Source organism: Rattus norvegicus, chromosome 8 (genome assembly GCF_036323735.1).
Source record: "Rattus norvegicus strain BN/NHsdMcwi chromosome 8, GRCr8, whole genome shotgun sequence".
In the NCBI taxonomy this organism is placed as follows: domain Eukaryota; kingdom Metazoa; phylum Chordata; class Mammalia; order Rodentia; family Muridae; genus Rattus; species Rattus norvegicus.
Genome location: NC_086026.1, coordinates 72,810,890 through 72,835,528, shown reverse-complemented (window position 1 = coordinate 72,835,528; position 24,639 = coordinate 72,810,890). Strand labels below are relative to the sequence as shown.

The following is a 24,639-nucleotide window of genomic DNA, read 5'->3' as shown; positions in this document are numbered from 1 at the left end:
ACACCCCAATTTCTTTATCTATTAACCAATTGAAAAATTGTCTCACGATCTTGAGTATTATGAATGATGCTGTCCTGAGCATAGAGATATGCATCTCTTCAAGATAATGACTGTATTTTCTTTGGGTACACACTCCATAGTGGAATGGCTGGATCGTATGACAGCTCTCTTCTTTCTATTTATTTCTAAAGATTTGGGGATTTTCTCAAGGTTTTTTTTTAATTTTATGTATGTATGCATACCGCATATGTGCCTGGTACCCACAGAGGCAGAAGTTCCCTGGAACTGGAGTTACAGACAGTTCTAAGCCACGATGTGGGTGCTGGCAACTGAATCCAGGGCTCTGACGGAGCGGCCAGTGCTTAACTACTGAGCCATCCCCACTCCCCCTATTCCTTTTCCTTCTTAGGAGACACTACTGTTTTCCATACTGGCTATGGTAATTATAGTTATAATATACTAATCTCTCTGGAGCCCCTGACTCTCCTGGGACTTGTTATATAGACCACAGTTGCTTTGAACTTACAGAAATTCCACTGCTTTTGTTTCCTGAGTTCTGGGATTAAAGGTGTTTGCTGCCACCCAGCCCCATTTTTTGGTTTTTGAAGAGTGCTATACTAGTCTGAGGCAGAATAATTAGAAAGAGATTTACTTAGTCAACAGTGCTTAGGAGCTGAACTAGCACTTAGTCTGTGAGGGTCTCATGCCACCGTGAGATAGCATCTTGAGACAGGTTTTCAATTGGCGAATAGTTAAAGAAATTGTGGGGTATACACATACAGATGTAGACATTGAGATGGTATCTCAATGCCGAAAGTACATCCAGATGCAACACACTCTCTTCCTACCTCCCACACTTACCTTCATTTCAATTTGCCTCCTCTCTCTTCCTCCCTCCCTCCCTACCTTCCTTCCTTCCTTCCTTCTTTCCTTCCTTCCTGCCTTCCTGCCTTCCTGCCTTCCTGCCTTCCTTCCTTCCTTCCTTCCTTCCTTCCTTTTTCTTCTTTTGCCTATTAACATACACCTTCTCTTCCCTCAAAACATGCTCAAAATTTAATTCCATGTAGAAATCTACACTAGTTAAAATTTTTCCCTTTAACTATCCATGGTAAGACAGGAGCAAAAGAGCCAGAGAGAGGCTCAGGAGGTAAAATGCTTGCTGTACAAGTCTGACAACCTGAGTTGGATCTCTGGAACCCATATAAAGGTTGAAGGAAAGAACCAACTAACCAACTCCATAAAACTATGCGCTGATTTCCACATGCATTCTGTGGCTCACGTGCATTTACACACACACACACACACACACACACACACTCACACACGCACAGACACACTCACACACACTCACACACACATGCACACACACACACGCACACGCACACGCACACACATATATTAGATGGTTTTTTAAAGAGATTGAGAAGGAATCCCAGACTGTGTTAGAGCCACCTGCTCTGTAGCAAACTCATGCTTTACACACCGCAAGACCAGTATTAATCCATTCATGAGGATCGATCATCCATGAACTACTTATCTCCCACTAGAACACGACCCTTTAAAATTTCATCACATTGAGGACCAAGATTCCAGCACACAAACCTCTGTATGGAGACGGGAATGAACAGACCATACCACACCATGGAAATAGCTATTCTAACAGATGTGAGGATCTCACAGTTCAATATGCATTTCACTGATAAGTCGAACACCTTTCATATGTCTCCTGCCTCTTCTATGTCTTCTTTAGAAGTGATCTGTTTAGTCTCCTACCTGTTTTTAAGTTGTCCATTGCTATAAAGCAAATGGGCTCCACAAACTGTCTTTAACACTCACACTTTAATCTTCTTGTGGCATGCAGACGGAATGATGATGTGTGGTGACACATAATTTGCCTCAGATCTTACTTACTCCCTCCTGCAATTAACATGGTATTACTTATGGATTTATCACATCCCTAGGACTCTCCAAACCAAGTTAGTGACGCCGTTTTCAGCAAATGTATTCTCGTCCTACCTCTCACAGTCTGCCTTTATCCCAACTTGCCTTTCCTTTTTTGTCTGTCAATATGCAAGTTTTAAATTCCCTTCCTTCAAAATTCAACTCTACATGGAACCTTAATTTATCCCCATTCAACTGCTGCTTATTCTTCTAGTTTTGTGGAGCTGGGGTATAGTACCAATGCTCAGAGTAAGTGCTCTAATTACCACTGTAAAATATTATCCCTAATTTACAAATGAGGAACTGTGGCTACAGTGCCATATTCAGGGTCACAATGCTATGAAGTGGCTAATTCAGGTTCCTACCATGGCTGATGTGACTACAGGTCTGAGGTCTTTCCCAGCAAGCATTGTGGTGCTACACAGGCTTGATGATGACTCTTCTGTAAGCACCATCCCCTCGCCCCCCACACACACCAGAGAAAATGTCTATTCCCTCGCATTTCCTCAATATGCTTGTTGAATTGAGTTGAACAGCTTAAAGCCAGAAAAACACATCTCCTATTTTTGTTAATATATTCCACCCTTGTGCTCAGCACATAAGGTAATCGTTAAATGTTAATGACTAAGAGGAATGGAATAAAATCAGTGTTGTGGTAGCCATTTTTAAGCTTTAAGAGTTTAAGTGTGCAGCCCATATACTATACCACAGCTGGGAGCACCATATTGCCATTAAGCCAGAAGGTGGATTCACGGGATGGGAACATTAAAAACAGACACCACAAGAATGGCTAAGTCAGTTTTCCAAACCACTTTCTATAAGTAGCTGCTGCACACACACCCCATCACCACCACCAATAATAATTTCACAATGATTAGCCAGCCTGTAGGTGAGGAATACCAGGAAGCAATGTAAGGGGGGTTTAGAATAACTGCTCAAGTATTTGGACAAAATGGTGGTGACTCAGATGTTAGGTCAAACAGTAGGGCCAGAACAAGTAGGATCATTCTCCTTCAGTTGGTCAAAATCTAAAGTGCTACTGTTGACCCTTCCAGCATGTACTTAATCGATATTCTCATAATTATGTGGATAAAGTGCAGCCCAAGCTCCAGTACATATGGGTACCTGAGTATCTATCAGGGATGGAAGTGCTGTCTCACATTACCAGTGTCTGCTCCTTTGCTTTTTTTGCTCATAATACAAAATTTCTTGTTTTGTTTTGTTTTGTTTTGCCAAGCCCTTCCTATGTAGCTTTTTAACTTAATTAAATATATAGGCAATTACTGACACCATCTGTCTTTGCAGAAAAAGAACAAGAAGTGGCACACAAGCCTGGAATTCTGAAGGGGCTCCTTTAACAGAACCTTCCAGCTTTATCAGTGGAAGTAGTTTTTCTGTTATTTTTAATTATTTATATTTCTTTAGTAATAAGTAATTTGAGCTAACTTAAAATGTGATAGCATTGGTATGTTTTAAAAATAAAGTATCAGGTAGTGCATGACTTTTCAGTAAAAGAACAGCATAAACATGTGGTTGAACATCTGTTACTAGTACAGTCAACACAGCACTTACCATCCTTTATAAAATTACATGAATCTTTTACATAAATAGAAATGTTTTAACAATATGCATATTTCTTTCAACATATATTTCACTTTCTTAAACATAATATTTACTGTACTGTTGGATCCAAATCCTTATGAACAAATCAAAGGACGCCCTTCCCGTGAAGCTTATCTGCCCATCATGCCATAGTGGACCTACTTAACATAGGTTTGTTTTTTTTTTAACCTCTCTAAGTTTCTACACAAATTTCTAAGTATATAAAAAATATTGAGCCAACCACTGAAATCAGGTGGTGTTAGGAACCTTTACAAAAAACAAGCCCAAACAGAGCAGTGAAATCCACCCTCCCTAAGGGGAAGCACAGGAAGGCAGAGAGCTGAAAAAAAGTTCTCTTAAGGCTAGTATCTGCTTCCAGGGCAGACAACAGAGCCTTTCCTGCACGTGGGTGAATGTCTCACACCACAGCACTGCAGTGAGGTTCCCTACCCTCTGCAACAGACATGCAGAGCACGAAGTCATTTCTCTTTTTTTTTTCTTTTTTTCGGAGCTGGGGACCGAACCCAGGGCCTTGCGCTTGCTAGGCAAGCGCTCTACCACTGAGCTAAATCCCCAACTCCACGAAGTCATTTCAAAAGCTCAAAAGAAAGACACTTTCCAAGTAAGTAAATAACACTGTGAAACTTCTAGTTGTGTTGAAGACCCAGAGTATAGGAAAGAATGTCACCCCAGCTTTGGGGGTAAGAATCAGTGTGTGAACAAAAAAGGAAGGAAAAATTAAAGAGTAATTTCACAATTGCTTTCTATGTAAAACACTTAGTGGGCACAAACGGCTAAAACTTAGATTTGACACTTACAGATTTGATAATTGAGAGCCATATGGTGTATGTATCCTCTGGAAAGGAAAGAGCACAGTAAGAGACCGTGCAGTGAATGAATGGGTAGAGAGGAGTGGGAAGAGAAATGGGATAGAGAAAAGGAAAGAGGGGAAATGTCTTTCCCCAGTTAATTCTGTTTGTTCATTTGTTAGAAATCTACTCAGGGGTCATGGGTTCCAGAGAGGTAGTCAGTTGCAAGTAGTCTCTGGGGCAGCTTGGCAGCCAGAAGGTTAACACAGGGCAGAGCCCAGGGAAGGAAGGTGGGAAAGCAAGACTCATGTTTGTTCTCAGATGGAACTCTGATGATTTTTAGTCAGAGTTGAATCTACTGGAATGTTCCCAAGGCCCCAAAGCTTCACCCATGCACTTCTGGGAAGAGCTTCGGGAGCTACTGATCTGAGATAGGAGGCTTGGACAGTATTTCTCTGTCCTGACACATCTCTGGAAATATACATTCTCAAGGTACTCTACAGATAATGATAAGTAAAGTAGAAGAATGGTAAGTGACCTCCCCAAGATCCACAGTAAATTGGGGGCCCTCCTGGCTTCAGAACTATATAGTAACTAGTGGAGCTCCCTGGCGTGACTTCTCTGACCCAGCCGTCATCACTAGGATCAAGTATGGCAGAGAAAACCTGGCTCTGGAGTTTAACCCCACCCTGGCTTAACTGGGAGCTGACAGAACATTTCTTGGACTCTTTGCGTCTCCATTTCCACTTATACTAAAAACATATTTACTATCTACTCCACAAGGCTATTGTGAGGCTGATAAAAAAAAAAAAACCCACAGTACCTTGCACTTAACAGCCCTTAGTACATATTTCCCTTTCTCTTTATTTTTCCACATTTCCTTTCTGCAGTCTGCCCTACATGAGATCTAATAGGAAGTTTCCTAAATACCACAGTCATAAAAATGATGACATAGTGTCTTGATTGAATGATCACTCTTTCAAACACAAGACTCCGTAGGCAGCAAAGGCAGAGTGGAATCCAGGTTTCCCTCCAGATAACCAACCTGCACTATGATAAACAAGCCACCTAGGAGTCGTGCCTCCACCACCACCAAAGAAATTGGGATTTAGTAAATTATTGAGCTAATGTGATGAGGATGAGGAGGGTCCCTGTGGAGGACATAGAAACTTGGGATGGGAGATGCAGTGTGGGCAATGATCAGAAAGAGAAGGTGGCAGCTGTCTAGGACACAGCTTTCCTAGGTCATGTGTGCACCAGTCTGACCAGCCCTGCCTGCCTTGTGGATCTGATGATGCCCCCCCCCCCCAGAAGCTGACACAAAATGAAAGTCTGTGGTGCAAAGCAGGAAGAAGTCTCCTGGCTTTTGGAAGAGTGACACTGTGTCCTTAGAGGGCATTCAGTCCATCTGATACTACGCCTAGGATATTATGCTAATGAGTTTGTTAGTTCCTCCATCCTATGGCTGCTTATTAAGGCCTGCGTATATTGCGGGTCACCAGTTGACTTTACTGTATGTGATGGAAATGTGTTGGACATACATAGCAAAGTTTTATTAGGTTCTGACTTGAAAAGTAGCTAAGATAAACCTAGAAGGCCACTTGAGAGGTAGTTTGTCACAGACCTCTTTATTCAGTTATCATTTATACCCAACCACAGTCAAATAAGGGACACACAAATTATGCAACTGTCTATATTACACTGGGCTTTTGGGAGGCTGGGTTGTGTAGGTGTGTATGTAATGGCTTTGTTGATATACCTTATGCCATAAAGGTCACTTTACCAAGCAGGTACTTAGTAGTTCTGCATGTATTTAGACTTGCATAACCACCATCATTACCAAATTTTACATTTATTTTACTCGTCCCCACCCAATTAGTACAGAACCATTAGCAATCATTCCCCACCCCTCTTTCTCTAGCCACTGTCAACTACTTTCTCTCTCTGTGGCTTTCTTTATCTTCTGAATCTCGTGTGTGATCATACAGTGGGTGGTCTTTTGTTACTTTTCCTTGACACACTGTGATTTGAAAGTTCAGTCATGTGGTAGCAAGAATTGACTGCACTGATCATTCTTTTTTATGGTTCAGTAGTATTCTACTGTACGGCTACACCACAGTTTCCACTGGTTAAAGGATATCAACTGCTTCTACTTTTCACTGAAAGGACCTGGATGACACACAGCTTTTTGGGTCCTGATCTTTCTTAACTACTGACTACCAGAGGCAGAGTTAGGGTAGACATGATGGTAGCTCAGTTGTTTGCTCTGGACTTTTGTTTTTTTACTGCTTCTCAGAGATAGAAAGACAATGATCTTTGCTTTGAGCATGCATGCAAGTTTTTGTAGAAATATACTTTCCTTTCTTTGTGTTATATGCCCACTAGAGGAATCGATGGGTCACAGTGTAACCAGTGTAACTTTAGCTTTTGAGGATTTAACTAAGAAGTCTTCTCATGTTATTTAGTTTAATTATCCAATGAAGACATTGATTGGCATTACTTCTATCAAGTATCATGCTAGGTGCTGGTTGGGATACAGAAATGGAAAACAGGCTTTTGTTCTTGGTCTCATTTTCTTGGAATGGCTCAAACATAAACTAGCCTTTGATTTACCACCAAGAACTCTGAACTGTGGTCTGAACTCTGCTCTCAACCATGTCTCTTCCTTTTCAGAGCCTTGCTCCTAGGATCTAAAACAGCTAGACTAGACCAACTGTAAAGCCATAACTTTCACAATGTATATTTCTTACTTATGTAGTCTGCAGCCAAAATTATTGTTTATAGGAGATTGTGGCTTACTAGGGCTGCAGAGTAGCCTAGGGAGGAAAAGAAACTGTGCTAGAATGCACGGTAAGGACTGAGGCCTGTGTATGTGCTCTCCCCTCACCCGGAGAATACCTTGCTTTGCACAAAAGCCCACCATGCACACAAGGATTGCACACAGAAACCATCCCTGCTTCACAACAAGAGCTCTTCTGTTTACACAAAGAAAACCTTTAGAGTCATTTAAAGCACATCATAAGGGCTATTTCTCAGCAAAGCCAATCATCCATCAGTCCTGATATTTACAGCCTGAAAGCCAAAAACCACTATGTGTCATGTGGGGTTCCTTTATGAATTCACATTCAGGGGCAAACAATCAATAGTCCTAAAAGGACTAGTTATGAAGATTAGACTTTCATGTTTCTAATGTTTGGTGAGCAATTTCCAAATAAGAAAATGGTCTTCCAAAAAGCGCTAAGAAGGCAAGAAAATACTGAAGCAGAAAAAAGAAAGAAAAATGAGCATATAATTCTGTACACTAAGATTATAAACAATACCAATTAGGCCATCAGTTTTTAATAACACAAGAAGGATCATAAATTGTGATTACAGAAGCTTGGAATAGGAAACAAAATGCAAGAATGTACTTAAAATTGTGATTTTTTTTTTAGTGCAAAACAAGTGTGGCCACTGCTGCAGGTTTAAACTTCATTTTTTTCTGTTTTATATAACCGAATCAGTCAATTTCTAGTGTGATTTTGGCATATCCTGAAAGAATTTCTAGTGTCATAGAGAGGCTTCTAGCACCGCAGAGAAATCTGGTTTATTGATACGGGTAACTAGACGTCACAGATGAGTGAGACCAAGGGTTATGAACTTGGGCTCTGCTCCCAGTTAGTTCCTCACTGAATTACAGGAGCTGAGCAAGTCTGTCCACCTCCCATAGTCCAGAGAGCAAGGAGGTGGGTGAATAGGTCGTTTGGGCTTCCACGGTAGCACAGAACCCACGGCACCCAGAGCCTTTCCGGTGTTACAGACGTTTTCGCCTGTCCTCATCCTATAGTGTCCAAATGCACTCAAATGGACTCTGATTCAAGCATCACTTCTTAAAGAGTGTCGTTACACTTGACTTACATTTTCTACTTTGTGGACACTTTAAATATTTATTGCTACTTTATTCCAAATTTTCATACTTGGAAGCCATTAACTTTTTTGTTTTGATTTGGTTTTTCTAAGGCAGTGTTTCTCTGTGTAGCTCTGGCTGTCCTGGAATTCACTCCATAGACCAAGCTGGCTCCAAACTCACAGAAATTGGCCTGCCCCTGCCTCTCAAGTACAGACTACAGGTGTGCACCAGCACTGCCCAGCTACAGTATTTAAGTATTTTAAAACCTAAATACTTTTAATCTAAATAGCTAAGCTTTTGAAAACCATGGAGGCCCTAGGCATACTGGGTTACTTGGCCCTGACTGCTGAGAAGCAGGACTCGGGTGCTTTACTGCCAAAATAAGGCAGGGGATGTCCAAGGATAGATGCTTTAGCTGTTTAAAGATGCCCTCGTGACGATGTCGTTTGTCATGACCCAAGGGCAAATAATAGAATCATGGGGAAGTACACCAGGGTAGACTCCAGAAGTTTCAGTTGTTCATCTGGTAGTCTGGTTAGGGACTGCCCCATCTCTTAGAGACTTCTAAAAGACATTGGGCTATCCCAGAAATTGCCACTAGGTGGCAACAGGCCAAGAGGCAGCTGTTCCTCTGCCTGTCTACTGATTTGTTTTAATGCAATGCAAACAACTCTTACTAAAAATCACAATCATATTATTATTTTACTAATTGAAAATTCTATCAGTGCAGTGTACCCACTTACTGAAAAATTAAGTGTCAAGTACGTCTACCACATGGAGCACTCATGCTGTCTGGCTTTTTAATAATCCAAGATGGGGATTTACTATGGCAAAGAGATCACAACTTCATGTTCACAGAGATGCTGGGGCCTGTTCTGCTCCCTGTCTCTGAGATGCAGGAAAGTATATAAAAGTCAGAGTCCAACAACTGAGGCCTCCCACTGCCCTGACTCTATCAAACTGTCTCCAAAGTCCTATGGGAAGAAGGATCATGGGAACAAACAGACTTGGGTGTGCCAGGCCCTACAGTAACAGCCTCACACACTGCCTCATGTAGTCATAACAGACCACAGCATCCATGCCATTAGGCCCACTGTGTTTGGTTTGATTTGGAATACTAGTAATTGAACCTAAAAGGGCCTCATGTGTGCTAGGCAAATACTCCACCATTAAGTTGCAGTCACAGCCTTTGGCTTGTGTTAACAAAAAAGTAGACCCAGAGAGAGGGAACAAAATTGCTGAAGACCAAACAGACAGCAGAGGAAGGACTGGCATCTTCAGCAAGTCCTTGTAACTGTGGTGCCCTCAGTTGCTGACACTTCTCTTGCCCTGTTTATCATTCTATCCTTTGCAAGCTTCATGCACCTTGGCCTAACCATGGTGAGAAGCAGGATGACTGGTCTCTACCACAGTCTCTTAGATAGAGCCTCTGGCCCTATGGGCCTCGCCTGTCTCAAAAATGACATGAGAGATGAGCTGCCTCCTTACCAGGACCTGATTTGTCTTTAAGCCTACAGTTTAGCTCAACATATGCTCCTGAAATACAGTGAGAAGAAAGATGTGCATTAGCTCTCATCCTGTCCACTAGAACAGAAGTATCTCAAGCTGAACAAAAACCTGAAGCCCAGATTCACCCTCTAACTAGTGCTTAATCTGTTCTACTAGGAAATAGTCCTTCCATTTTCTGGAGAAATTAAAGATATCTTTGATTCTTGGACTTCTTTTCATTGCATGCCCCACATGAGAGCCATAAGTGTCCTTTCACCCTTAATGGTTCCCATTCTGGTCTTTCCACTGCCATCTATCACCCAAACTATGGCAGTGTCATCCTGATTGGACTCCACATCTCCATCCTTGACATTCATAGTCCCTTCTCTTACTGCATATGAATGCTTCAAAAATAGACACTGGAACATGTCATTCCTCTTTACTAAACACCCTCCAACAAATTCCTAGCCTCTGATATTGTATCCTCACCCCACACTAGGCCCTCTCCTTTGGTAAAGCTGCAGTGGACTAGAGACTGTTAAGCCATGTCTTTCTTGCCACTTAGTAGTAGTGGACAATGAGTCCTTCACTCACCTCTGCATCAAGCCAGAGCACAGGGACCTCAGCCTCCTCGCAGCTGGATTATGCCACCCCGGAGGAGCTAGGGATATTACCTGGCTTCTTCTGCTTAGCCATTTCTGTGTTGCCCATGGGTTTGACAGGTGGCTTGGCCTTTCTCTAGGAAGCATCAAATGGTCCAATAGTAGATTTCCCATCAGATTTAGAACCATGAATCTGAACAAAAACGTGGGTGATTGAGGTCAAATACGCTGCTGAGGGGAGTAGGCACACATCACGGTTTACCCTGAAGGCCAGGTACCAGCTCTGTAGTGGGTGAATTCTCAGTGCAGTATCTCTTAAGCTTGGTCAACTTGAAGAATAAGTCTTTTTCAAAAATTTCTTTCCATATGGTAAATCTTCACAATCCCTAGTTGGCTTCAGAGACATGTCTGGAAGCAGTGAAGGAAGGGCTACCTGGACCATAATCTTCAGTGACTAGTCAAGGGAAATGTGACCCAAAGAGGTGACTTAATTGTATCTCAGACACTGATAGCATAAACTTGGATCATTGGCCTCTTTACTGTCTCAGTCTTCCTATAGAAAAGAAAAGGGAATGGAAACATTGAGATGAATTTGTAAAAACATCTGTAGATTCTTAAAGCTCACAAATTCTGGTTCTTCAATAACTACCGTATAATATATAAACTAGTTTCTCAGTCTCATTTTTAACCCTGATGCTCATAAAAGGCAGCTAGCAAGAAGCAAGACAAAACTCTGCCATGGAATGTTACTTGCACTTGAAGACAATTATAGAATGTAGGACCAAAGCACAGCTGCCCACATCTGCATGCTCCACCACCCACCCATTCTGCCTGCTACCAGAAAGAGGCAGTAGCATCAGGGCGAGCAGGCGGCCTCCATCTGCCCAGAATAACTAAGGCAAAGGGGACTTATATTAAGTCTCTCTTCCATCCCTTCTCACACAGGAGCATATCATTGCCTTGTCTCCCAAAGACCTTGAGAGCAGAACAATTCCAGCCTGTGTTTATCCTCTAAATCCAGGCATAATACAGTCATGGAGGTGAAGAGCTAGGGCCTTCTCTCCCCACACTAGGCCCTCCTCTTTGGTAAAGTTGCAATGGATTAGAGCTGAAAATAAGTTAACATTTTTACTTAACCCATCATAACCACAGTAGTAGTATTTCAGTATCCACTAGTATACGATATTATTCATGAGGTGTTCCTTTTTATCGCCTCAGTCTTGGAGATCGAGCATGTGTACCAGCAACATTTCAAGTGCCCAGTGGCTACATGAGCTGGCAGCAACCAGGTTAGATAGTGCACATCCTGAATGTGTCTGAGAATATCCATGAAAGTCAATTATAATTCTGCTTGCTTACATGACTTCTTATCTTCCTCTTTGTACGCATCGTATCATCATGTTATTCACAACCATCATCTCTCATGATGATATCACATACCATCTCATCACTCGGATAGATTCTAATTTTCTTATCTAATGCTCAAATGCTGGAAACTGTAGGCTTTCAGTATTGCAAGTAATGCCGAGGTGAGTATGTTTGTGTTGTTTGTGTTCTTAAGGTCTTGGTACAAGTTTCCCTAGCATTCTTGCTATTTTAGCAAAATTATTTTTGAAAAGCATCAAACAGTTATCATGGGACAAGAAATAGGACTTGTAGGTTCTTCTGCACTTTTGATGCTTAGCTGAGACCCAGAGAGAACCACCTTATCACCTATGTCAGAGTTGCTCCATTTATAAAATAAATTGATTGATTATACAGGGTGATTTTTTTTGAAGAGTATTTCTTGCCCTATTCTTATCTTCAAATGTAATCAATTAATCCTCAGGCTAGTCATTACAAGCCGTCATACATAGTAAGTCATGTCAAAGTCACCACCTACACGTTGTGATCCCTACTCAGAGTGTTTTTTATAGAGGCCACTGTCATGGCTGGCATGTGACAGGAGTGTCCACTATAGGGAGCTGTAAGTTTTTAAAGTTAATGCTGAATTTTAAATTTAAAAGTTTAAATTTAAAATTTAAAAGATTAAATAAAAGGCAGCAAGAACATGGGAAATGCACCAAGGAAGTACAGAGGACTATTTGCTTGATCTGAATCTGGACTCAGCCCTAGGAGGCCCCCAGATGCCTGCTCCTGAATGGCTCTAGAGGTGTTCACAGTATGGTACTGGAATGGTGTGTGGATCCTGCCTCACTAACCATACCCCACACACTGGGAACTGTGGGAAGACAAAGACTTAGCAGCCTCCCCTAAAGGGCCAACAATCTAAAGGGGGAGATCGGAACCCCTGTTCACAAACAAGCATGCCTTGGGCAATGTTTTCAGCATGGAAAACCAGATGGAGAATGGAACAATTATGTGAGCAAATCAGGAAAGCCTGCTGCTGAGGAAAAGGCTTAAGGAAACTGTTCTATTTCCTTTCAGAACAAAGGGGTTAGGGCTACCTGGGGAAGCAAAAATACTAACCTCCAGAAAACTCAGAGCTCTGGCCATGCTCTACCATCTCAGGTAAACTATGAAGCAGCTTTTGATCTCAGTATCCTCCAGTAAAATGGAGCTAGAGTAGTAGCAGCCTGGCCCAAAACCTGCCACTATGGGCCAAACCAGTTAAGAAATGGTGCTATCAGGGGTTGGGGTTGCTATCAGGCTCAGTGGTAGAGCGCTTGCCTAGAAAGCGCAAGGCCCTGGGTTCGGTCCCCAGCTCTGAAAAAAAGAAAAAAGAAAAAAAAAAAAGAAAAGAAAAAGAAATGGTGCTATCTGATATCTACACAAAGTGTGACTCCTAAGATTCTTTTTAAAAGACAGCATTTTCCACTGTTAATCCAGGCTGGCCTTGAATTTGTTATCCTTGCTTGATTCTGCCTCTTGAGTGCTGGGATTATGGGCTTGCACCACTGTGCTCAGGGAGGAATGTGTCCTCTTAAAGGAATGCTCAGTCTCATAAGTAACATTCGTGTTCGAAGTTATCAGGCAGTTGTATGTGTGTTTGGGTTTTTTGTTTGTTTTTAAAACCCCACGTGGTAGGTATTACTGTTTGGGCCTGACACTTAAGGACACTGAGACCGAGAGCTTCAGTACTAGTCTAAACATTTGAGGCTATACACACACGTGCTCTCACGCCTTGGCTCTGTCTTTCCCCATACCATGCTGCTTTCTTATCAAAAGCTTTATCACGAAAACATCAATATCATTAATAAAAACGTCAGTAATGTTTTATGTATCTCTTTCCCAACAAGAACCCCAAAGCATGAAAAGAGAAACTCTGGAAATGGACATGTCAGAACAGAGTTCAGTTCCTCCTTAGAGGGAACAGGAGCTGTCCCCATCTGATTTACATGTGATGCCGTACAGCAGGGAATATCTAAGTTGACAAATAGCATGTTTACAACTGCAGCACATACTTGGCAGTTAGTTTTTAACAATTGTTGCAAATGTGATTTATTTGTTGTTATGAAAGAGGATTACTGTGAGAATATGATCCTGAAATTAGCTTCAGTTTAGCAAGGGGCCTTGACAGCTTGACCCCTTAATATTCTTATAATGATGTCATTTACATTCAATGCTTACTCAAGTCACTCCCTGCTAGATCTGTTAGAGCAGAGTCCACTTTAGGGCAGATGTATTATGTATTTTAACATACAGAGTTGGTGAGTGGGGCACTTGTAGGCCTTCTAAGAAGAAAAAAATATTTAATCAAATCTTCATGAAAATGTGTTAGTTTCCAACTTCCTACCGTGAAAATGCATTACTGGTAATTACAGCTCTAGAAATCCAATACTTTATGTTTTCTCCACAAGACACTTCCATGGCATAGGCTGTATTAAACAAGAGCATTTGATTCTCTGAGACTCTGACTTTTAATTTGACTGGAGGATTGGTACAGCATCAGTGCCCTCTCCTCCAGAGGTGCATGAGAGGAGGGCGGGCTTGGGGCCAAACAGAAATGATTAGAATCTGAGTGCTACCCCTTACTTACTGTGTAGACTTAGGTACCTTCTGAACCTGTTTCTTATCTGTTTTTAAAGTACCTAGAAAGAGCAGAGAAGCCTGTGAAGTACCTGGCATACCATATGTCCTTGGTCCATGCAAATCACGGCTTTATTACTAGTTTAAAGCTCAAATGTCCTTTGAGAGGCAGCCTGGACTCCATCAGACAAACCCAGTCAGTCCTTTCTACTTCCACAATTGTCATTACAGAGCACATTACACTGTGCTGTGACCCTGAGCTGTCATCCTGACGGCATGACCTAGGCCTTTGTATTTTTGACTCTCTAGTGACTTGCATGTTCTTCCTTAATCATTCAACTAACTTGGATTCTGGGGATCTCATGGGAGTCTCAAATGACAAGTCACCTTAAAAGGAGGAGGTAGCACATGACCTACTTTTGTCTCTGCCAGTTAAACACATAGTAAATGCTCAGTAAATATCTATCAAATAAATTAATAACCACCACTCAGTTATCAGTAATGTGTAACTAACCTGTCTGTTTTTCACAGCATTTAAATTTTTGTTGCATCAGAGTCTGCTCATAATTCCAGATGTCATCATCAGGTCACTGTTGAGGGTACTGTGAATTTGCAGGCTGATAAAGTAAAATGGTAGTACACTTAAGACTTACACCTTAAGTCTAACTTTCTGATAAAAATGACATTGTTTTTTCCAGACTCAAAGCAAGATCTCCTTTCCCATGCCGTCCAATCTGCACTACTTTTCCAGTTTAGTTACCCCATCCTTAGCTTTTAGTCAATCTCAGTAGAGAACATTGCCCTATCCACCTCTGAAGTGACAAACCCCGGGGCGTGGGGGGAGTCACCGAGACCCAAGGTCTCTGATGATTGTCTTGACCAGGTATTTTCATTTCTTTAACTTCCTACATAATCACTTATCTTCTAATGTAAGAAACAAGCTTCATCCCTCAGCATGTGATATCGAGAGGGAAGCAAAGACATCTACTCCAAGGAGTTGGCCACTTGTTTACTTGGGCCTACTGATGTAGTTGGGAGTGGTATGGCTCTCTTTCTTCTCCTGTCTCATCATACCCTGACTGCTCTGACTCGTGTTTTAACCAGGTATGGACAACAGGCCTCAACCTCTCATACAGTGACCAGCTAGCCATGACGCAGCTCACCCTGTACCTGACAAATGGTTATCTGAATTGTAGTCTGAGCACCCTGGAAGTGCCCCGTTTTAAAGAAGATGCAGAAAGGGAAAAGAAACGTCTGAGCATCCAGGCAGAGCTGGTGAGCAACAGATTCCTTCTGGTTGATTTGGCACTGAGCGGTACTCAACTACTAAGTGAGCAAAAAGAGGCTAAAGAACCAGACAGATCACTGAGCCACTTCAGAACAAGGTCCACAAATGTGACAGTCTCTTCCATAAAAGGGGGGCGGCCACCCAGGAAGAGAAAGTAGAGTGTGAAAGCCTAGAGGCCACACGGCTTTCTGTTTGGGCACTTCCCAATCCTCTTCATATTTCTCTACACAGCCAGCTGTTTTTGACAGTCCTCATCCCCTATTGTTCTAGTCAACCCTTCCACTTTTTCCTTATACTCCTAGGTCCAACACTTCTAATCTTGGCTCCTCCGAGTCTTCAGGTGAAGCTATTTAAATCCATATGATGATCTCTCCCTCTATACATTCTCTTAGAGGATCAAGCCACAGGCCTGCCATTCCTTAGCCCCACAGCCTGCCAACAACTGGGCTACAATAATTTTAACTGCTAAAATGCCTCAGATCTTACCCGTACTCTGCCTCCATGGAGATACCACCCTGGACTCTGCCCCGCCATCTCACACTATATGAGAACTAGTAGTAGAGCTACCCTCAGATTCCTGGTCTCCCTTCTTTCCCCTGGGCCTAAAAACTGCAGTGAAGATTGCTGCAAAGTAAAAAGTGATTTTTACCTGGGATTTTTTTTAAATAGAAAAGGTTTTTTTTTTTTCAGTCTGGCATGGTGACACACACCTTTAATCTCAGCACTTGGAGGCAGAAGCAGGTGGGATCTCTAAGTTCAAGGCCAGCCTGGTTCACAGAGCACGTTTCAGGCAATTTCCAGGACAGAGAAACCCTTTTTGAAAAACAAAAAACAAAATCCATTTAATATATATTGATCATGTTTTCCCTCCCCAAATCCTCCCAAATCCTCTCCCTCCTTCCCATCAAATTCATGCCCTTTTTTGGCTCCTTAGAAAATAAATAAACAAACAGGGAAACAAAAGTGAAAGAACCAGATACAAAACAAAAACACAAAATCAGAAACCATACCAGACAAGCAAAAGAACAGTAAGATTTTTTTAATACCCAACCCAAGCCATATGAGAAAAATACTACTGAGTTTGTCTTCTGTCGGGCATCTACTGCTGGGCATGAGGCTGCTACCCTTACCCTTACATGTGATTAAATGCTCTTAAGTGAAACTCCATTAGAGAAACTAATTTCTCCTTTGCAAGTGGATGTCAACTGGAGATAGCTTCTTGGGTAGAGGTGGGAACCCTTGTCCACTTCCCCATTTCAGCCCTGGAACCCTGTCTGGATTGAACCTGTCCATGCTGCCACAGTCTCTCTGAGTTCATGTGTGTATTAGTCCTGTTGTGTCTAAAGGACAGCTTCCTTGAAGGCGTCCATTCCCTAAGGCTCTCAAGGACCTCTCTGCCTCCTCTTCCATGTAGTTTCCTGAACCTGTGGGGGAGGGGCTTTGATCTCATTTAGGACTGAATGTTACAAAAATCTCTCACTCACATTATCCAGTTGTGGGTCTCTGTTATTTCCTATCTACTGCAAGAAGCAGATTCTCTGATAATGGCCGAATGAGGCACGGATCTATGGGTATAGCAGAACATCATAAGGAGTCATTTCATTGCTGTTTTCCTTTAGCAGAATGATAGCATTTGTTTTTTCTCTAGGTCCATGGCTTATCCAGTCTCAGATTCTAAGCCACCTAGGCACTGTCAGGCATGGATTCTGTCTCATGGAGTGAACCTTAAATACAATCAAAGAGTGGTTGGTTACTCCCACAACGTTTGTGCCACCAATGCACCAGCATATCATGCAGACAGTATCACTGGTGTAGATTGTAGGGTTTGTAGTTGGTTAGTGGTAGTGTGCAGAGTACCTTCCAGTGCCATGAACATGAGTCAGTAGGGCTGAAGGCTGTAGTTAGGCACTAGCTTGACTTTATGTTCAATGCAATAAGGTCTTCCTATCAAGATGTGGAGCATAACCAATAGTCTTGGCAATAACCTGAGATGTTTGGGGGTTTCATGGGCTCCTTTGACTAATGGCTCAAGCAGATGTAAGCCATTCCTGTGTTAGAAGTTTCATTTCCTACCCAGGATTTTAGAAGATCAGGCTCCTGTGATCTTCCTAGCTTGGTTGTTGAGGCCTTGCATGATCTGCCTCTCTCTATTATAGTCTCCTTTGTTATCAGTAGGATGATAGGCTGAGACCTGCTGCTGGTGAGGTTTACCAACCATAGGACAGAGGTTGCACCTCTTCATTTCCCCCCTCTTGCCTCTAGGTGTCATTCCTAGCTGCAGGCCAAGAATGGGAACTCTGCAAAGACTATTGTATACTTTTAGAAACTGCCTACATAGAAAACCGGAAAAGCATTATAAACTTAAAGAAATAAAATGTTTCTAGAATTATGGCAAAAGGGCTATTCTGGGTTTCTGGAGTGAGAATAAACTTAAAGTGCTTTAGATTTCAGAGAGCAATAAATTCTGCCAGCCTGAACTACTTACTGTGTGTAGTAGGCCCCAGGCATGTTACACATGCAATAAGTTCTTTTTTAAAAGCATGCACATCTGTGTACACATCGGCCAACCTGAAACTTAACAAGCAAGTATGGACACACTATGCTGTTGTCAGGTTCACAATCTGCCCTCCTTTGAAGACCGAAGGAGGAAAGGATGGCATCTACGATCATGGCAGCACCTTCAGAACTAAGAACTGTAAAGTAAAATACTCCTAGTTTGCTTCTATTCCTTTAATAATGTGCTGTATTGAGACATGAAACAAACAAGTGAGCAAAGAACCTGTTCTAGACTCCCAGGAGAGCTCAGAGATGTCCAAGCCTGATCCAGACTCCCTACCAAACCAACCAACCAAATACATTTGAAAGCAAAATAAAGTCTGAGAAATCCCAGATATGCACATTTTAGAGACAAAAAGGAGTAGGGTAACAGGTACAGTAGTAAGTACAGTGCTTGCTGCACAAGCGTGAAAACCTGAGTTCAGTACCCAGCACCCGTGTACAAATCTGGCGCAGTGCTGCAGGGTCAGCGAGAAACCCTGTCCCGAAAAATAAGACACTGACTCTGGAAGACATTCTATGTCAATCTCTGCCTTCACATGCATCTGCACATGTAGGCCCTAGGTGTACTTACACACACACATACACACACACACACACACACACGCACTCACACTCGCGTGCACGAACACACACAAAGGGGTCATTTTTTAAAACTTTTAATTAACTTCAAAATTGGCATAAATAATCACCCTTTTATATCAACTTTCACTGTCCACTCCCCTTCTTCCTGGACCTTCAGACCACAGTTCCTGAGTGGCCATAAAAAAATCATCTTTGCTAATATCTTAAAACAACCCAAGTCATTTATACATGTTTGAACAGATATGATCTGTAATAAATGATTAAGTAAAACCTTTTGTGTTAAATTATGATGTTAATAATGACTCTGTCTCCTGTAATTTATTATGAATTCTCAAATGCTTCGGGTTTGATTTTGATAGAATGCAATCACATCAGAGTTTATGTGATGACTTTATTTTTAGAACTCCTTCGTTGAAGGCACACATTTCCCCACTACTCCTACTGTAATTATGTACAAAACCAATCACTCATTAGAGTTAGGATACATTATCTTCTAGACAGATGAGGCTAAATAAGCAACACATTAATAATTCAGAGAGCAGTTCATTATGCATGTGGATGCCTGCTTCATAACTGGAATAAGAGCCTCATCAGCCTCTGCCAACCCTTAAACAATAGTTCTGTGTTATTGCAGCCACATTCCAGTTTACGCTTGTTAAACTGCTACTTGGATTATTTTATCAAACATTCATTTATTTGTGGTCCCTTACTGCCGAGAACAGATTTTGGAAGCTCCTTTTTTAAGTTAATGATTTGAGCAATGGGTGTTATTAATTCTCAGAATATTATAAACATGATTAATTTTCAGGCAGAGATTTATTACATAAGGATTTCAGCTATGTCAACTGAAATGCATCACTGTCAAAACAAGTATCATGGTGAAAATAGAGTGCGCTCCACACTTCAGACGCTGCGCTCAGAACTAAATCAATTTAAATTGTGGCTGAAGCAAAATTATATTCTCCAGTGAAAAAGCGTATTCCAGGCTTCTTTTGTTTAGCTCGAAGCTTCTTGTTAGACTATGATTTAGAAAGGTAGTCTGGTAAGCCTGGACCAGCACTGAGAGCGTTGTGTGTGCCGTCTCTTCTCATTCATGGGAAGCCTAGCTTTCTGACATCCCGCACATCCCAGATGAAGCCAGTGGGAATTTGAGGTGAAGAGTATTGGTTTGGGGGTCACGGATTCTGAGCTTCGCTCTGGCCTCAGTTTCCTTAGCTGTAAATAAGTAAGTGCTAAGGAATCCTCAAGATCTCTTGAGCAGATTGATTTTATGGGTCCTAGAGAATGGGGTTGCCTGTAGGAAGCCTTGCTGGCAGACTCACATACTGCAGAAGACAGGAGGAGGAACACAACCTGGGAAGAAACAGGAAAGGCCAATCTCCCCATACTGCATCCTTTCATGAAAAGATCCTTAGTTGGTTTATTGTTACAGAAACTTCTAGAAAGGGTAATACTGTCATGACAGGCCATACATAAGACTTTTTCAGTCACCACTAAGCTATATCAGTTAACACTCAGAAAGAATCAACTAGAAGTAAATTCAGGTCTCTCATCCAACACATGAAACATGGAGAAAATTGGGACAAGTGGCAAAGAGCTCCAGGTTCATGAACAGCAGTGCCTGGCTCTGCCACAGGGCTTAGGCTGAGGGTAGCAACACCGCACTAAGCCTAACCCGCGTGCACTTTGCTAAGACCTTCACATGAATTTGTTCATAACCTGATATATTAGCAGGAATGATTTGTTAATTTTTAGATATGAAAATTTGGGTTAAGAGAAAGTAAGCACATGTTAAAGATTACCAAGCGAGCAGTTGGGGAAGTCAAGGTTTAATGTACAGGCTGTCAAACCTGAAGCTCTGCTTAGCCAGCCTCGCATTGGCTAAGTCAGGGCTTGGGTTCCTGAGGCCTGGGTTCAGCTCCAGCCTGAAGAAGCCTGGTTGAAACTTCAGAACATTCTTCTCAAAGGAAGAGCCATGTCCCTGGGACTAATTGCTTTCTGGTATGTGTTATCCACTGCATTTCCATCTGTCTGAGATCTGTCAAGCTCGGTGACACAGGGTGGGCTGGGTGATCGTGAGGGAGTTGTAGGGTTTAAAAGGAAGCCGGAGTAGACATGGCACAGGTTTCCCAGGTAGCACAGATGGCTGAATAAGTAACAGAGAGTACAGAAAAGATCAAATCACTAAGAACCATGAGCCATCACTTTCTAAAAATGAACAGTTTATATACTAAAGCATGAACACAATATACATTTTCACAAATAAAATCCACAAGGCCATCAACAGCCATGATAGTGACTGCTCCAGAGAGACCATGATGGCCTGGTAGGATCAGGAGGCTCCTTAAAGACACCCGGAACTTGGCCTTTCTAGAGTAGTCAGTGAGTGGAAAGAAGAGAAGGGAATGCTCCAGTAGTAAAGAGGAGAATGTCTGAAAAGACCTCTCATCCCCTTAGAAGAATCAGGAGGCAGGGGTTAGAGCAGTGCACTGAGACTCTGGAAGAGTCTGCCCACTCTGATCTAGATTTCAGCTTGAAGGCAAGGAAATGACCCTGAGGACTTTTGAGTGGGAGACTGATACTGAGCAACCTGGTTTGAGGAAACACAGTAAATCTTGTGGTGATGGTCAGAACCCCAGGAGACAAGTGGTACCAGTAGAAGGAACAGCGCAGAGAATTCTATTTATTTATGGTCTAAAAATCCTTTAAAGGAATAGTGACAAAAGAGTAGCAGGTCCTACCAGGTTTCAAACAGTGCTAGGCGGTCCACTGTCAGGTTCAGAAGTTAATGTTCAATTCAAGCTCACACAGATGGTCATTGACCCTCACAGGTTTAGAATCAGTGTTCCTGACTCCATATGCCCTGTCCACTGTGGAATTCTGCTTGTTCCTCATCTCCAGAACTCTTGAGTACTAAAGTCATGGGCTAGGGTGTTTCAATAACAGAAAAGAAGCGGCAACTAAGAGATCTATCAAATATCCTGAGGTTTTTTTCCCCCCGATTCTTCATGAATTTTACATTCAGGACTGGGAAAGGGGGTGACAATAGTTTGTTTTCACCAAGAAGTGGCCTGGTCTTACTGACATCCAACAGTCACATTCTGGTAGGCTATGAGCCGTTTTGTTCTACCTTATGACCACAGCATGGAGTATTGTATGGAGGGTGATCTACCTTCCAGGTGCTTTCCTGCCTCTCTCACTGACTGTGGCATAAATATTCCTATTAATATACTAAAGTAGCATAAGGTAAGTTTAGAAGACAAAAATAACAAAAATTATCTTGTAAATTCACGGTAATTACCACATAATTATGTGCTTAGTTGCCACAGTAAATTCCAGTGTGTTTGTACTTCACATCCGTGTGCAAAGGCTTGGGCTCCGGGGCTTTCACTATGAAGGCAGGGGCACTGCATGGCCTGGCCGGGTTAAGTCGAGCCATCTGACACAGAGCTACTCTTAACTGGCTCTTACACCACAATATTGTGCAACATGGCAGCAGTTATGTACTGCAAATTAAAAAAGAAAAAATAACTGAAGAAAGAACTTTGAACATTTTTACCACAAAGAAATGAGGAGATAAAAAAGTCTAATCTGATTTAAATATTGTGAAATACATACATGTATCAAACATTTCATAGTATCCTACTGATAAACAAAATTTTATCTTTTATGGGGTTTTTGTGTGTCTCTTAAAATAAAAATGTCTTAGTCAGTACAGATGGGACAACCCTAATGGTAATATATGACTCAGATTGCACTAGCCTGTGAGGGCCTAACACATTTGTTAGGGGAAAAGCATCTTTATCAATGGTACTGACAGGAATGTTTGACATGTAGGGTTTGATATAAATGTTGATGGAAAGCCACATGAAATAGAGATATGTTACAAAAGATGAATGTAGAGTCTGGACATATGTACAAAGAAAGAGAGGAAGAAGGAGCAAGAAGAAAGACTATAGGTGACTTACAGAAGAATAATATCTATTCTCTGATGGGCACTTGATCAGTCCAATCCCTTGGAGCCTGAGGTCTGCCTACAGATCTCCTGGAACCCCAAAGCCAGCTATGTACCAGCATTTCTTTTGACTTCTCTTGTTTTAAGTCATTGCAGAAGTCCAAGCACCTGTGGGGCCCCTAAGTTAAAGGCCTGGGCCAGGGACACTCATCTTTTACCACTCTAAAGCTGGTCATGGTTCTGTATGCAGGCCTCCAAATTCCCAGTTATCTCATAGAAACAGCTGATTGTCCAAGACAAATATAGCATGTTATAACCGATGTGCTGCAATGCTGCTAGCATCTAATAATTTAGTTTGTGCAAATTAAATTTTAAATGTTTTAGGAAATGTACAAGTAAAACTCTGGGCCAACTACAGCCAGTCACTGGGATAGCTCCAACTGACAGGTGTGCAAAATGAAATGAGGGGCATTAAAAGCACAGGGCTACTTAGGAAGAGGGAAGAGGTCACAGCAAGGAAAGGGGGCAAGAATAGGTGAATACAGTTGAAATCTATTGTGTACATGTATGAAAATACCACAATGAAACCCATTTATATGTATAAGTAACATCTGCTAATAAAAAACATTTAAAGATAGCAGTTTCTCAACAGAAAATGCATTTCCAATATTGGCTCCCTGGAGGAAAGGAGGTTTTGGAAACACTAAAGTGACTTACTTCTATAAAATATGTTATGGAAAGGGAATGTTACTTGCTAACACTATCAATAATATGTCAATAATGTGTTGGTCAGCTTTAAGATAATAACTATAAGACAGGGGGACTACTTAGCTTATAGTTTGGAGGTTCCACTCCTTGGTGGACTGACCCGTTACTTTGGACATCTGGTGTGGGTGACAGATTTCAGTGGTAGAAAGTTCATAGTGGAATAGAACTACTTACATTATGACCCAGAGGTGAGACAGAGACTAAAATAGACAAACATCCCTATAATCGCTTTTGAGGGCACCTCTTCAATCACCTAAGAATCTTCCACAGAATGACCCTACCTTCTAATGCTTTCCTCATCCTTTAACATGTGACCTTTAGGAAATAGCATCCAAAATTCAATAACATAAACCTTTGATCTGAGGTGATGAAGACTGTGATTTATATATGTGGCCTTTCTCTTGTAAAGGCATACTACTCCAGTCCAATCATGAGAAAAACATCAGGGGAAAAAAACAATAGGAATTTTAAGAAATTACTAACCAGTACTCCTCAAAATCATCAAGGTCATCAAAAACATGGCAATCTGAAAAACTGTAAAAGTCCCAAGGAACACGAGAAAATGACTATAACAGGAATATAAGGACTGAATATAACATGACACTGAATATGGGATGGGGTCCTGAAACAGGAAAGAGGAAATGGAGAAAAACTAGTGAAATTCAAATAAAGTACCAATCTAAGGTAGGTAAAAGACAACGCAGCAGTTTGGTCCCTAGTTATGACAAATGTCCCAAAACAATGCAGCACATTCACAGCAGTGTTACTGTGGTTGGATAAACACCTCTGTGTTAGCTAGTAAGCTATCTGTGAATCTGTAACTGGAAAGTTAAAACTTGATTTAAAATTTTTTAGAGTCTAACTTTTGGTTGTGGCTTTTCTAGGCCCCAGAAACCAGTCGCTATGCAGTGATGTCCACACAGCTGAAGCACGACAATCTCTCACTCATCTTCTATTATGTTTTTCTCCAGATGTGTAAGGCCCATGGCATCGGCTATGACCTTGAGGTATGAGGAGTTATAGTTATAGTTCATCAGGGATGGACCCATCAGGGATGAGTAGGACTCAGTGGTTAACAAACTGCCACTCCTTCAAAGAGGTGTTCTTTAAGACTGGCTGGGTGTATTCAGAGGAAAACCTTTCATATAAGGACACCAGTTCTAAAGGATCAGGGCTCTACTTTTATG

General features: G+C 41.7%; 1 protein-coding gene and 1 long non-coding RNA gene across 17 annotated transcripts in view; one reads left to right on the top strand and one right to left on the bottom strand.

Annotated features, from left to right (window-relative positions):
- LOC102547003 (uncharacterized) overlaps nucleotides 1-24,639 on the bottom strand; it is a 95,198-nt gene that overhangs the window by 27,915 nt on the left and 42,644 nt on the right. For both annotated transcript variants that reach the window (XR_005488254.2, XR_005488255.2), the window contains exons 3-5: nucleotides 16,299-16,401; nucleotides 14,815-14,917; nucleotides 10,324-10,884 (exon numbers count right to left, since the gene is read on the bottom strand). This is a non-coding gene — a long non-coding RNA (uncharacterized LOC102547003). The remainder of the gene's footprint in view (nucleotides 1-10,323; nucleotides 10,885-14,814; nucleotides 14,918-16,298; nucleotides 16,402-24,639) is intronic.
- The window catches only part of Iqch (IQ motif containing H), a 193,701-nt gene that overhangs the window by 143,104 nt on the left and 25,958 nt on the right, over nucleotides 1-24,639 (top strand). For 10 of the 15 annotated variants that reach the window (XR_010053947.1, XM_039081112.2, XM_017595563.3 and 7 more), the window contains 2 exons: nucleotides 15,405-15,575; nucleotides 24,337-24,459. Coding sequence is in view for 13 of the 15 variants with exons in the window: in XM_039081112.2 (XP_038937040.1) it covers nucleotides 15,405-15,575; nucleotides 24,337-24,459 (294 nt within the window). In the remaining 2 variants the exon portion in view is untranslated. Of the gene's footprint in view, nucleotides 1-3,246; nucleotides 3,383-15,404; nucleotides 15,576-24,336; nucleotides 24,460-24,639 lie in introns of those variants that run through there. The other 5 variants (XR_010053948.1, XM_017595564.3, XM_039081114.2 and 2 more) reach the window with 3 other exon arrangements.